This window comes from Carettochelys insculpta, chromosome 29, assembly GCF_033958435.1.
Source record: "Carettochelys insculpta isolate YL-2023 chromosome 29, ASM3395843v1, whole genome shotgun sequence".
Taxonomy (NCBI): Eukaryota; Metazoa; Chordata; order Testudines; family Carettochelyidae; genus Carettochelys; species Carettochelys insculpta.
In genome coordinates, this window is record NC_134165.1 from 7,299,539 (window position 1) to 7,315,063 (window position 15,525).

Below are 15,525 nucleotides of genomic sequence, written 5' to 3' on the forward strand. Positions count from 1 at the left end.
GCCTTGTTTGTTAGGGTCCCTTGCCCAGTGCACATCGTAATGAGTCAGTGGTTTTCTATGAGGAAGGTTTTGAATAAGAGAGATGTGGACTGTTGGATGGTTCAGTTAATCTGATAAGAGATTCAGAGGGTTTTCACTGGGACTGGTTTGCAATGAGCCAAAGCTATTAGTATCCGGTGTCTGATGTGAACTGAGCCGGGGGATCTCAACCCAGATATTAGTTGACAAGCATCCACACCACACAATCACTGCCATGTCTATCACTGACAACAGAAAAGCAGAGGATTGAATAGCCCATGAAGGTTCAAGTGTAGTCCTTTCTAGCCAGGAATTGGGTATATTGCCAGGAGCTGGTGTGTGGTGGAACCTTACCTTGCCCAGAGGCTGTAGACAGACCTGCAGTCTTGTATGAGAGTCAAAGTGGGATCGTTTGCACTGTCTATGCTACATCCATTGGCCTGTGAAGAGGTACCTCTGATAGCTGCTATAAAACTATTGCACTCAGTATCTTGCTCATTCTCAAGGAAAACCTCCTGGGACTGTGGTTTACACCATCTGTACCTCCATACTAATAAAGGCACTTGCCTAGGTTTGGGGGGTTTTTTTTTAAATCCATAGAGCTCCAAGCACTTTGCAGAAGTGGGTTGAAACATTCTTGTATTGGCAGGGGGAGTAAGAGTGGCTCAAAGCATTCGAGTAGCTGAAAACTGGCAAAGAGGGGAACAGGAGCCTGATCTGATCCACATCTGCCATAGTGTGGTGTCCTCAGGCATCTGTTTTTGCTTTCTGCAGTTCCTGTGCCCCAAGGGTTGAAATTTCACCATAGCTGACCGATGGGTGCTGCTTCTTGAACCCAGTCCCATTGATCATCTGCTCCTCTCCTTCCCCTTCTTATCAGCAGCCATGTTGGTAATAAAAAGCCTTTGACACTTTCAAAACTGATATTAACACCAGCTCGTAGGCCATAGGGATCATCTATGAATGATGGACATTGTCTCCCTACAAGACTGAATCTGCCTTGGTAGCAGTGCACTCATATCTATCTGCTCCACTTAATGCAGCTAAGATGCAGCCCACAAGATCCTAGCATCTAGTTAGCACAGTCCTGTCCTGTGCCCCAGTGTAGAAAGAAGAGAGATGCATGGAGGAAGCTTTTTAGGACATATTGTAGAGATGTGAGGGGATGTGAATAACTAAGGACTTGTCTGTAAACCAGCCTGCTGCTCCTGCCCTCCTTGGCTTGTGGCGCCTGTACAGAATGTCAAAGCTGGAGAAACAAAAGAACAAAATGGATCCTAATTTCTCACAGTTCCTCTAGAGCAGGGGTGAGCAAAGTGGGGGGGGTGTGTGTGAAATTTTGAAAGGGGGTGCAACATGATTGGCTACTAGGTCACATGCTCATCCAGCTCATTAAAATGTTGAAGTATGTTACTGTTTTTATGTGTATGTATTCAAGTTATATACCGACTGATCGAGTTTTTACATTCTACATACTTATTTTCTTACATGTGCCAAAAGGTTGTTCTTTTTCATATGAAGATAAGCAGAATTTCCCTCAGTTTGGATCACATTAGAATGGTTGAGGGGACTCTGCCAATTGCAGAGATGAAAAGTGGGGCCCAACTAAAAAGTTTGCTCATTCCTGCTCTAGAGAGCTGCCAGCCAAGAGAGTTTTCCTGTAAACAAGCCATCGGCAAGGATTGTCTAAATTCAGGGAAGGTTAATGGTGATTTGATAAGTCTGTAGGTACATGCATAGGGAACAATCATGGACCCTTCAGTCTAACAGAGAAACGGCTAAGCACGATCCAATGGCTGGCAGCAAGACTAATTTACACTGGAAATACTGTGTAAATTTTTAACAGGAAGAGTGACTGACTACTGGAGTGACTGACCAAGGATCTTGGTGGATTCTCCATCACTGACCATTTTGAAATCAAGATTAAATGTTTGTCTAAAAGTTCTGCTCTAGGAATTATTGTGGGGATGGCATCTGGCCTGTGTTACATGAAACAGTCATAACAGTCCCTTCTGAGCCAAAAGACAGGGTGCGTAAGACCTGCCTGCACTGTCCATTGAGCTCTACAGAGGCTTTGGTACTTCCTGTTCGGCCTTGTAATAAACTGTCTGTCACCCCTCAACAGCAAATATCCAAGGGCAACTTCGGTAGAAAGAGGGGTAGAACTGTCTAGGAGCCTGGGTCTCAAGGTCTCAACAAAGAGCGAGGCAGATTTTTGAGGAGGAAAAGGGAAAATTTTCTTTAGCTGGGTTGAGGCAGAAATCCAGGAAGTGATCATGGAAATGTTCAGCTTGACTTCAGGAAACTTTTTCTACTAGAGTCCCTTCTGAATATGTGGGTTGAGCTCTCTAAGGAAGCTGCTAATGCTGTTGGAGTTGTTTGAAACAAAACTGAACCGATCCCTTGAGAATATAAAGAAGAAAGTCCTCTTGCACTTAGCATTGGGAGGGGGAAGGAGAAAGTGGGATAGGCAGCCTGTTACCCATCATTAGTATCTTTGATTAACAGATCAGCACGTTAATTTTAAATGGACTATATACAGGGGAAACCTGGTGGTTTTCTGGTATTTGTTATGCAGGAGCTCAGACTAGATGATCTTTCACCTTAAAAGCTATGAAAGTGAACTGATGTGTTTATGTAAGCAGAAGTGTTTGCACTCCTCCTTTAACTAGCTAATAAATGTCAAAAATTATTTGCAGCACCAGGAATGAAGAACATGTAGAATTCAAGACAGGGTTTTACAGAGCAGATTCCAGGGGTTCAGCAGATCTAAGAAGCATGACTGTGTCTGGCAGCACGTCATGGGATTGTACTGCTCTAGAGACAAGAGGAGGTGACTCTAGAGAAGAAAGCACTTTAGAAGGACTCTCTGGTTTGAAGGACTCAGCAGGCTCAAAGGAAATGCAGTGTGTAAACCCTTCACATCCAATGGAGTCCACATTTGCAGTGGAGTCCAAGATTGTAAATACTGTGCAGATGGACACTGATCAACTGGAGAGCAATTCTGAGGACTTAAATACTCACAAGGTTATATCAGAAACTTCCATACCTTGGGCTGGAGTGCGGTCTCTTAGTGGAGAGGAAGAATATCATAAAAATGAACCAAAGCAACTTGAAGCCTTCAGCAAAGAGCACTTAGATGTAAAAAAGAAGGGCATTCAGAGGTTTGATTGGATTTCTGGGCACAATGAGAGTCCAAGTCCTCACTATAATGATATAAACAAGCCATCAGATTTAGCAACTAACTTACCCAGCAGTGGACAGACCGTGCAAGAAGTGCCTCGTCCATCAACTCTGCCGGTATTCAGAAAAATGCTAAACCCGGCCTTGAGCAAGTTAAAAACTGTTGAGAGTGCACCCTCCCACAGGAGGGGACTGGCCATGGAGGCCAGTTTGAGTGACTTGAGTTCTCTTAACACTGCAGAGTGGACACTGCAAAAGCCAAGCCTCCAGATAAATGCAGATCTTGCTGTCAGCAAACAGTCATGGACAGTAAATTCGGAAGACTCTGTGGAGCGAATCCCGCTGTCTCTAGAACCAACCCCCTGCAGCTCCTATGACATTGAGATGAGGCCGTACATGTGCAGTGTCTTGCTGGAGGAACAAGCCAAGGATGAGCTTGGCCAGGAGGAGGACCCCACTGTGTACACATGCATTGAATGCAGCATTTACTTTAAGAAAAAGGAACATTTGATGGATCACATGCTTCAGCATAACCGGGGACCAGGGCAGGACCAAGACAGAGATGCAGTTGGGAATCAGTGTCCATTCTCCTGTAATGAATGTGGATGGGCATTTGGGGACCCTGGCTCTCTGGAGCAGCACAAGAGGCTTCATCAGGAGTCCAGGGAGAAAATCATTGAAGAAATCCAGAAGCTCAACGAGTTTCCAGATGAGGGCCGAGAAGCCCGGCTCCAGTGTCCCAAGTGTGTCTTTGGAACCAACTCCTCTAAAATCTTTGTCCAGCATGCCAAAATGCATGTCAAGGAGAGGAAGGACCAAGGCATGAAGAATGTAAATCTCTTTGGCAGTGGAGAAATGCATGACAGCTCAGTGCACAACATCTACAAACACTTCAAACCAAATAAACACCCCCCAGCGCAGGTGCAGCCACAAACCAGCATTAAAGAACTCAGCACCTGCATGCTCTGCAGCTTTCCTGCCCCCAATGAAAATATCCTAAAGGAACACATGAAATATGTCCATTCCCATCTTCCTTGGGACACGGAGACTTTCGAAGAGGACTCTAATCAGCCTGGAACTAGCAGAGATGCCTACAACCCTGCTAGGCCTGGCCGGTTTTCAGATACAGATTACTTTGGAAAAGGAGAGAGACTGTTTCCCCAGCCCCACCGAGAAAGCACATCCCATTATGAATCTGTTCATAGCTTTGCCATGGGACACCAGAGACTGAGTAAAAGCAATGGGACTAATAAAAAGGACTTCCAAACATCAGGGTTTCATGCCAGGAAAGCAGCCCCATACAGTGCTCTGCACAAAAATTCAGGGCTGTCCACCCTTACCTCATCAAAAATTTATTCTCCTTTTGCCTTACAGCAAATGAAAAAAAAGAGCACAGTACACCAGCTTGAGACTGATGGAGACAATATCAGGATTGCTCCTGGGGGGCTGGAGGAGCTCAGGCACACATGGACATTGGCAAATGATGTTGGGAGCATGGAAGAAGAAATTTCTTTAACCACTGAAATAGATCTGACCAAGAACAGAAGCTTCAAACCCTTTGCTGTTCCTCAGTCTGCTTTGGACCTGAAGAGAACTTTCAGAGACACCTTGAAAGCCACAGACTCTTCTATAGCATCGGAGGACCAGCAGCATCAGTTACGGAAGATGGTCCCCGTCGTCCTCCTAGAGGAAATGCACCTTCATCCCCAAAATGCGAAGAGACCAAAGGGGCAGTTGTACAAGAAGAAAATAGCAGCTCCTTCTAGGGAGTTCATAATGGACGAGTCCCTTCCCTTAGATATTCTCCTGCTTGACTCCCCTCTAGAGGGTTCCCTAGAGCTAGATGACCTCTTGGGTACAGACTCACCCATGCTGAAGAACGAAGAGAGAAAATGCCCATACTGTCCTGACAGGTTCCACAATGGGATTGGCCTAGCCAACCATGTGCGGGGCCACTTGAACAGGGTGGGTGTGAGCTACAATGTCCGTCATTTCATCTCAGCAGAAGAAGTGAAAGCTATTGAACAAAAATTTTCCTTCCAAAAGAAGAAGAAAAAAGGTAGTATGTACTCAATTTATTATTATTTTTTCTTTTTTTTTTAATTTTTTTTTAATTCCTCCCACTGAGGATGGGTATGTATTTTATGATAGTTGACCTGAATCTTGGAATCTCTTGTCACAATACAACATCCACTCATGGCTTTTTGGTCTGGTTAAACTTTTCTGTTTTTGGCATTACCACCTGGCTGTGGCTTTTACCATGTTATGTACACTCAAGTCCTCCCTTGGGCTTCCCACATCTGGAAATATTTGTTAGATGCTTTTAATATTGGTTAGCTGCTCCTGGATGATGCTGACAAATTGTCCTTCTTTTTGCAGTTGCCAACTTTGATCCAAGTACTTTCAGTTTAATGCGATGTGAGTTCTGTGGGGCTGGTTTTGACACACGTGCCGGTCTGTCCAGCCATGCTAGAGCCCACCTGAGGGACTTCGGTATCACCAACTGGGAGCTGACCATCTCTCCAATTAACATATTAAAGGAACTGTTGGCCAATTCATCGGAACGCCCAATGATACAGTCTGCAGGAGGAATGGAGCCTTCATCCCCAAACCGAGAGAGGGAGGTGACTGGGTTTGGACACCGAAAAAGCACAGCCACCATGTCTGAATGCAGCATTCCACAATCTCCTTTATCCCCATTCCCATCTGCCTGGGGAGATGAGTCCATGCAGTCCTTCCGAGACGGTAAGCAAGTTTTGAATTTACCTTGCAAGCCGAAAAGCATATTTACTGTTAATTTAAGGCCAGTGCCTTACACTAAGTAGAAATTTGAAGGAGGGGACAATTTGCAGAATAAGGCTCTGCTTACCACAAGTAAAGGTGGCAGAATTGGGCCCATTGTTATTAATTTTCCACTAATACATTGTTATCCCTGTGTCTTGCAATAGACGGAAGCTTGAGCTGTGCTAATGAAATCTGATACTGGCTTTTAAACAGGCAGACAGATCACAGAATCATAGGGCTGGCAGGGACCTCAGGAGATCATCTAGTCGAGCCCCCTGCTTCAAGCAGGATCAACCCCCACTAAGTCATCCCAGCCAGGATCTTGTCAAGGTGGGACTTAAAAACCTCAAAGGATGGAGAATCCACCACCACTCTAGGCACTGCATTCTAATGTTCTACCACCCTCCTGGTGAAGTGGTTTTTCTTAATATCTAACCTACACCTCTCCCTCTTCATCTTCAGACCATTACTCCTTGTTCTCCAATCTGACTCCCCTGAGAACAATTTCTCACCCTTCTCTTTAGAGCTCCACTTCAGTAAGTTGAAGGCTGCTACTGAATCACCCCTAAGTCTTCTCTTCTGTAAACTAAACAAGCCCAAATACCTCAGTCTATCCTCATAGGTCTTGTGCTCCACACCCTTAATCATTTTTGTTGTCCTCCGCTGAAACAGCTCCAGCAAATCCACATCCTATTTATAGTGGGGGGCCCAAAACAGGACACAATATTCAAGATGTGGCCTCACCAGTGCTGAATAGAGGAGAATAACTACTTCTCTAGATCTGCTCGAAATCCTCCTCCTAATGCACCCTATTATGCCATTAACCTTCTTGACTACAAGAGCACACTGTTTACTCATATCCAGCCTTTCATCCGCCATAACCCCTAGGTCCCTTTCCATCATATTGCTGCTGAGCCAGTCAATCCCCAGCCTGTAACAATGTTTGGGATTCTTCCACCCCGGGTGCAGGACACTACACTTCTTGTTGAACCACATCAGATTTCTTTTGGCCCAGTCCTCCAATTTATCCAGGTCATTCTGGATTCTCTCTCTACTCTCCAATGTATCTATCTCTAGTTTTGTGTCATCCACAAACTTGCTGAGGGTGCAATCCATTCCCTCATCCAGGTCATTAATGAAGATGTTGAATAACACTGGCCCCAGAACCGAGCCTTGCGGCACTCCACTTCAAACCAACCACCATCCAAATATTGATCCATTGACCACTACCCACTGGGCCCAACCATCAAGCCAGCTTTCTATCCATCTTATAGTCCAAGGATCCAATCTATATTTCCTTAACTTGTGGACAAGAATGTTGTGGGAGACTGTATCAGAAGCTTTGCGGAAGTCAAGGTATATCACATCCACTGACTTCCCCATGTCCACAGAGCTTGTTACCTCGTCATAGAAGCTAATCGGATTGGTGAGGCAAGACTTGCCCCTGGTGAATCCATGTTGGCTACTTTTGATCACTTTCCTCTCTTCCAAGTGCTCCAAGATGGATTCCTTGAGGATTCCCTTCATTATTTTCCCAGGGATTGAGGTAAGGCTGACCGATCTATAGTTCCCTGAATTGTCCTTCTTTCCTTTTTTTTTAAAGATGGGCACTATGTTTTCCTGTTTCCAGTCATCCGGTATCTCCCCCGATCTCCAAGAGTCTTCAGAGATAATGGCCAAAAGTTCAGCAATGACATCTGCCAATTTCCTCAGTACCCTCTGGTGCATTAAATCCAGACCCATGGATTTGTACACATCTAGTTTTTCAGATAGCTCAGAACTTGTTCCTTCCCCACAGATGGCTGCCCTCCACCTTCCCATACTGCATGTCTAGGACTGCCATGTGGAAGTTGACTTTGTCCGTGAAGACTGAGGCAAAAAAAGCATTGATGCTTCAGCTTTTCTACATCATAGAATCATAGAACACTAGGACTGGAAGGGACCTCGAGAGGCCATCGAGTCCAGCCCCCTGCCCCAATGGCAGGACCAAGTACTAGCTAAACCATCCCTGATAGACATCTATCTAACCTGTTCTTAAATATCTCCAGCGATGGAGATTGCACAACCTCCCTTGGCAATTTATTCCACTGTTTGACCGCCCTGACAGTTAGGAACTTTTTCCTAATGTCCAACCTAAACCTCCCTTGCTGCAGTTTAAGCCCGTTGCCTCTTGTTCTATCCTCAGAGGCCAAGAAGAACAAGTTTTCTCCTTCCTCCTTATGACTCCCTTTTAGATACCTGAAAACTGCTATCATGTCCCCCCTCAATCTTCTCTTTTCCAAACTAAACAAGCCCAGTTCTCTCAACCTTCCCTCATAGGTCACATTCTCCAGACCTTTAATCATTCTTGTCGCTATTTCTGGACCCTCTCTAGTTTCTTCACATCTTTTTTGAACTGTGGCGCCCAGAACTGGACACAATACTCCAGCTGAGGCCTAAACAGCGCAGAGTAGAGCGGAAGAATGACTTCTCATGTCTTGTTCACAACACACCTGTTAATGCATCCCAGAATCACGTTTGCTTTTTTTGCAACAGCGTCACACTGTTGACTCATATTTAGCTTGTGGTCCACTATAATCCCTAAATCCCTTTCTGCTGTCGTCGTTCCTAGACAGTCTCTCCGCATTCTGTATGTGTGAAACTGATTGTTCCTTCCCAAGTGGAGCACTTTGCATTTGTCCTTATTAAACTTAATCCTGTTTACCTCAGCCCATTTCTCCAATTTGTCCAGATCATTTTGAATTATGACCCTATCCTCCAAAGCAGTTGCAACCCCTCCCAACTTGGTATCATCTACAAACTTAATCATCTGTCACTAAGTTACCTCCCTCATCCAGTAACGGCCCCACACCTTCTCTGATAACCCATTTATTGTTAACATGCCTGTAGAAACCCTTCTTGTTACTCTTCACATCCCTTGCCAGCTGCAATTCCAATTGTGCTTTTGCTTTTCTTATTACTGCCCAGTATTCTCCAGCTGTATGTTTGTACTCCTCCTTAATCAACTGTCCACGTTTCCATTTCTTGTATGCAACCTTTTTGAGTTTAAGCTGACTAAGGATTTCCCTGTTAAGCCAAGCTGGTTGCCTACCATGTTTGCATTTCTTACTATGCAGCTGGGTGGTGGTGCTGGAGCGATAGACAAAAGAATTTGCCTTTCTCTTCACATGCAGCACTGCATCCTTGAAATATCCTGTGGAGAGAGCCACATCTTTCCCCCTAAGAGCTGTCAACTGTACTTGAAAGAGAAAAGAAAAATTTATTAGGAGGACCAATCTCCTGCTTGGAATTAAATTTCTGTCACTAAAACCTAGAAACCTGACCTGAGAGTTGACCGAGAGTTTTCCTTGCTGGGCAGAACATGGATAGGAGGAGTAAATGGCAAAGCTGAAGTCATTAAGACCAGCTCAGTGCCTTCCAGCCATGTATTAATTTTACTAGGACTCCACTGTGTGCAGGGTCTATGGCCTGAGAAGCTGTGCATTCAATCTGCTGCCCATCTCTCTGAGTCTAACCTAACTCTGAGGGACAGGTAAGTTTCCAAGTGAATCGCAACTAAACATGTTGCTGGAAAGACCAACCTGATGAATTTAGCTTTCCAGATTGGTGGATGCAAGTGAGAGAAATTCAGTATCCTAATTTTTAAAAATATCTATCTGACGCTGTGGGTGCACTAATCTAGAACTGTAGTTCCCGTTAGCATAGGAAAGGGCTAGAGTGCGTTCACCAGGGCTATATATTCCCATCTTAATTCCAGCTGTAGAGAGCCAGTGGCTGCCTGACAAATTTCAACACATGTAATCTCATGCTCAGCAGTGCAGTCCACAAATTGGCATGATTTTTCTGTGCACCCCTGTAGCAAAATGGCTCCCACTGCTGCCGCTTCTGAGCAAATTGCAAACACAGATATAACCTGGTGACATGCCATTCCTAGATTGTGCCAGATTGTTATGCCTGTTTTACAACTAGAAGCACAGAAGCACTAAATGACTCTTCCAAATTTTCACATAGTGAAATCTGGAATTGAACCTGATGCTCCCCAGTCTCCATCCAAACAGAGACCAGTGAGCAGGGTAGCCTGCCTGGCTATTTCCACAGGTGCCCTGTGGGGTATGTCCTCCTCTGCTTGGGACATGCGCTACTTGCTGGTTTGAACTAAATTAAGTGGTAGACTTGAACGTGAAATCTTTAAATCAAGATTTGAGGACTTCAGTAATACAGAAGTTCTGGATCTATTACAAGGGGGGGTTCTGTGGCGTAGTAGTAGTAGTAGTAGTAGCATCCTTCAGTCTATGTAGACTATGGATCGCGCCCTTCGTAGTTCCATTTGAATCATCATTTGCAGCGTTGACTGTGACTGTGAAGGCCCACACAAGAGTGACAGTCCTTGTTGCATCTGTTGCACGTGTAATGGGTGTCTGGCAGGTCCTTACTGCGCTTTCTGTGGGCTCGTTTCTCCTCTGCTAGCTGTCTGATCCTCATCTCACCCTTCTGAAGGCCCTTGTGTAGTTCCTGCCTCCATCTGCTGCGATTGTCTGCCAGCTCCTCCCAGCTGTCCGGCTCGATGTCTGCCTCCCTGAGGTCCCTCTTGCAAACATCTTTGTAGCGCAACTGGGGGCATCCGGGAGGTCTTTTGCCAGAGGCTAGCTCACCATACAGGATGTCTTTTGGGATCCTTTCATCATGCATCCTGTGGATGTGGCCAAGCCAGCGGAGCTGCCGCTGCCTGAGGAGGGTGTGCATGGTTGGGATTCCAGCTTGCTCGAGGACGGCGGTGTTGGACACTCTGTCCTTCCACGATATTCCAAGGATGCGCCTGAGGCAGCGCAAGTGGAAGACGTTCAACTTCTTTTCCTGGCGGGCGTACAGGGTCCAAGACTCACTGCCATAAAGGAGGGTGCTGAGGATGCAGGCTCTGTAGACTTGCATTTTGGTGTGGGTGTACAACTTGATGTTATTCCTCACTCTCTTGTTGAGTCTGGACAGAGTTGTGGCTGCTTTTCCGATCCTCCTATTTAGCTCAGTGTCCAACGACAGGGTGTCAGTGATGGTGGACCCGAGGTAAACGAACTAATGGACGACCTCTAACGTATAGTTGTCAGTGCTGATTGATGGAGGTTCAGCAACGTCCTGACCAAGTACGTTTGTCTTCTTTAGGCTGATAGAAAGCCCGAAGTCCTTGCACGCTTTGGAGACCTGATCCAGCAATATACAATTCAGACTAGATCAGTGGTTTTCCTGCTGTGGTCTGTGGAGCACTGGGGATCTGAAGACTATGCCTAAGATTTCCAAGCGGTTCTGCATCTCTGTTTGGAATTTTTTAGGGCTCAACAAATGAAAAAAGCTTGAAAATCATTGGACTAGGTGATCGTGGCGATTTCTTCAGGCCTTAAAGTGTGTGAGGCTGAGTCTTCTGAAACCCTCTGTGAGTTGCCCTTCTGCTGAACGGTGGCGGAATTCTGGACTTTGCAAGTCTGCTTCCTAGTTCTGAAGCAGAGGCAGTCACAGACAATATGCAGGCAGTCCTTTCTTCCAGAAACTTCAGCCCATCTACTAATACCCAGTTTCCAGGAAGCTTCCCAGTCCCAAGAATTTGCTCCTAATTCACAAGATAAAACAGAGGAAGCCTCCAATCTGCCACAGCTTCTCTCCAAGGATTACTGCACAACAACCAGTAATACAGCATGTCTTCAAAGACTAAAAACTTGATAAAAGGAACTTCTAAGGCTGTATGTGACAGCACTCAATGGTGACTTTTGCCACAGCAATAATATCCTGGTAACATTCTCAAAGTCCTTGGAACAGATGAAGAAGGATGGTCAATACCAATGGATGACAGGAGAGAGATCACTTGATGATTATCTGTTTTGTTCATGCCCTCTGAGGCATCTGGCATTGACTACTGTCAGATGACAGGACACTGGGTAAGATGGACCTGTGGTCTGACCCAGTCTGGTCATTCTTATGTTCATTCCAAACTTATCAGTTACTTTAGCTGTCTCTGGTTAAAATAAGGAGCATGCAACATGGGGCATGCTCCTCCTGCCCATCTGTATATAGTAGGATTCTTGAAGATGAATTTAAATGAATTATCTGAAAAACACAGCTCTATTTGACAAGTCAAAATACACCAGATACATATAGACTTGTGGCTGGCTGCTTGTAAGATATGCGCCATGGTCTTGTCATAGACACAATGATATCATGCAATGCTTAGGTGCACCACTCATGTTAGCAATTTTCATGTCTTAGAAATGTTATCTTTGGCTGGCAGCAGCTTCCAGCAGTGAAAGACTGCAGAGATGGTTTTCTAGTGCATGCAGTTGACTTGCTTAGAGTGCTGTGTTGATCTTGTTAAAAAAGTGAGTCCCACTCCCAGAATGTAAATGTGTTCTTATTAAGTTAATGGAAGGGAAAGGTACCTCCATTCAATCAGAGCTGCTTCAAAAGCCTTTCAGTAGGAAATCATTCTCAACTGAGATTTTAAAAAATGGAAGACCATGACCTTCGCTTTGGCTTTTCAGTGTAACTCTAGTTATCCCAATTCCTCTTCTCCAAAATTTTCACATGTCCCCAAGCCATTCTGATAAACAAGAGTGCACTAAAAGTGAAAATAAAGATAATGGGTTAATTGATTTAATGTTTTCACTTCAAGAAAGAGAGCTACAGCGGTGGTGGAAGGGAAATATATTAGCCCCAGATTAAATAGGTCACTGTATCTAGGGTAAACTAACAAGCTGTGAGAAGTCCTGTGGCACCTTACAGACTGTTAGTCTGTAAGGTGCCACAGGACTTTTTGTTGTTTTTCCAACTAACACAGCTACCCCTCTGATACTTAACAGAAGCTAGTCTCACACCAACAGGAACATCACAGAATCAGGGCAATTAAGCTAATTAAAGTAGCTGGAGCCAATCAGATTTCCAGAAGCAAGTGAGCCAGAGTAATCACAACACCTGGGGCCAATTAACAACCAATTGAGACAGGTCAGAAAGGGTTCCTCATCAGGTAGTTCAGTGTGTGTGTATGAGAGAGGAGTTGAGAAAAGGAGCTGTGGAGAATCTAAGAGGAGCTAGCGTAGCCATGTACCAGAGGGAAGAGCCTGTGGTAAAGAGGATGCTGGGGGGTCACTGTGGGGAAATGGCCCAGGGAATTGTCACTGTCAAGCAGTTAAGACTTGAGACGCTGCAGGCAGCTGCCATCACTGGGTCCCTGGGCTGAAGCCCAGAGGGCAGTTCTGGGCTCCCTCCATTCCCTCATCCAGCATGGGCGAAAGACTGTTATTGGTGGAGGGGTTTGTCCTGCTCAAATCACTTGGAGGTGCAGCAGAAATTATGGAATTTGGTGTCTTTCCATTTCCCTATGACAGCCAATGATTAGAGTGGCTCACCAAACAGCTAGCTGGTGTCTGAACTGAAGGCTTCTGTGAGCCTTTGAGGCAAACAATCAACCAAAAAGTGTGGGACCCACCAAGCTAGAGGAGGAGCTTGGTCACACATGTTAATTAGGGCCAGTAGTGCTAATATTAGTGTTAATCCTGTGTCAGTTGCTGTGCTGTTACAGTCACCTTTAAGAAGAAAAATACTTGCAGGACATACAATGAAAATGCTTCCTGCTGAATTTGGTTCAGTGCACACTTCACACCCCCATCAGCCTCAGAGCATTGCCAACTGTTTGGCTTTTATTTAAGGAAAAGAATTACAAGAAATACCAAAGTCCAGGGAAAAAAATACTGATCCCAATCTGCTGATCATTCAGCTGGGATAGCTGAACTATTTAGCTGTGTGACTCAGAGTGAATCAGGACTGACCCATTGGTTTAAAGAGAGAATTGTGCTGCTGGAGTTCTCATTTTTGTGTGAAAGGTAAAGTGGTCTTGGCCAGGCTTGTAACATAAAATCCCACAATGCCTTTTCTGAGTAAGGACATTAACCTGAGAGTCTTGATCAAATTCCACCTGGGAATTATTGTGCCCCTCTGAGTTTCCCACACTCCACTTTCACCACCTCTCTCATGTCTTGTTCACAACACACCTGTTAATGCATGCCAGAATCATGTTTGCTTTTTTTGCAACAGCATCACACTGTTGACTCATTTAGCTTGTGGTCCACTATAATCCCTAGATCCCTTTCTGCTGTAGTCATTCCTAGACAGTCTCTCCCCATTCTGTATGTGTGAAACTGATTGTTCCTTCCTAAATGGAGCACTTTGCATTTGTCCTTATTAAACTTCATCCTGTTTACCTCAGACCATTTCTCCAATTTATCCAGATCATTTTGAATTATGACCCTATCCTCCAAAGTAGTCGCAACCCCTCCCAACTTGGTATCATCTGCAAACTTAAGAAGTGTACCTTCTGTGCCAATATCTAAATCATTGATGAAGACATTGAACAGAACCGGTCCTAACACAGACCCCTGCGGAACCCCACTTTTTGTACTTTTCCAGCAGGATTGAGAACCATTAAGAACTACTCTCTGGGTACGGTTATCCAGCCAGTTATGCACCCACCTTATAGTAGCCTCATCTAAATTGTATTTGCCTAGTTTTTTGATAAGAATATCATGAGAGACCGTATCAAATGCTTTACTAAAGTCTAGGTAGACCACATCTACCGCTTCTACCCTATCCACAAGGCTCATTATCCTGTCAAAGAAAGCTATCAGATTAGTTTGACAAGATTTATTCTTTACAGACCCATGCTGGCTGATTCCTATTACCTTACCACCTTCCAAGTGCTTTCAGATGATTTCTTTAATTACCTGCTCCATCATCTTTCCTGGCACTGAAGTTAAGCTGACTGGCCTGTAGTTTCCTGGGTTATTCTTATTTCCCTTTTTATAGATGGGCACTATATTTGCCCTTTTCCAGTCTTCTGGAATCTCTCCTGTCTTCCATGATTTTCCAAAGATGATAGATAAAGGCTTAGATACCTCCTCTATCAGCTCCTTGAGTATTCTAGAGTGCATTTCTAGAGCATTCTTGTACTTTTTACCTCTTCTCTCTCTGGAACAGTTGTTTCAGTAGTAATGATGTTTGCCTGTTTGACTGATCTGCACCTTAATTTAAAAGAACAGAATGCTAATAACGAAGAAACAGAGAGCAGATGTTATGCTGCCTTACCCAAACCCATGTCATTTTCTATAGGCACAGCACTGAACTATGGTAATGTTGCAGGAGCAAATATCAGAGGGGTAGCCGTGTTAGGCTGTATTCTCAAAAACAATGAGAAGTTCTGTGACACCTTTATAGACTAACAGATATTTTGAAGCATAAGCTTTTGTGGGCAAAGACCCACTTTATCTTTCGGGTCTTTGTCTATGAAAGCTTGTGCTCCAAAATATGTTAGTCTATAAGGTGCTGCAGGACTTCTTGCTGTTTTTGCAGGAGCAAATGTGCATTTATATTATTTGTTAACCTAGTGCTCTGTGAACATTCAACACAGAGTCAACAAGGTAGACTTTTTTCCCCCTACATTTGGAAAGCAATTGGAAGAAAAAGGGAAGAGTAAGGAGGCAATGTCTGGTGAAGAACAACAGGGAG

At 44.6% G+C, this 15,525-nt stretch overlaps 1 protein-coding gene across 5 annotated transcripts in view; it reads left to right on the forward strand.

Moving 5' to 3' along the window:
- WIZ (WIZ zinc finger) overlaps positions 1 to 15,525 on the forward strand; it is a 183,620-nt gene that overhangs the window by 94,155 nt on the left and 73,940 nt on the right. For 3 of the 5 annotated variants that reach the window (XM_074979610.1, XM_074979613.1, XM_074979611.1), the window contains exons 4-5: positions 2,718 to 5,263; positions 5,581 to 5,946. The exons of 1 other annotated variant lie outside the window; for it this stretch is intronic. In XM_074979610.1, coding sequence (XP_074835711.1) covers positions 2,718 to 5,263; positions 5,581 to 5,946 — 2,912 coding nt within the window. The remainder of the gene's footprint in view (positions 1 to 2,717; positions 5,264 to 5,580; positions 5,947 to 15,525) is intronic. One more of the 5 variants, XM_074979612.1, reaches the window with a different exon arrangement.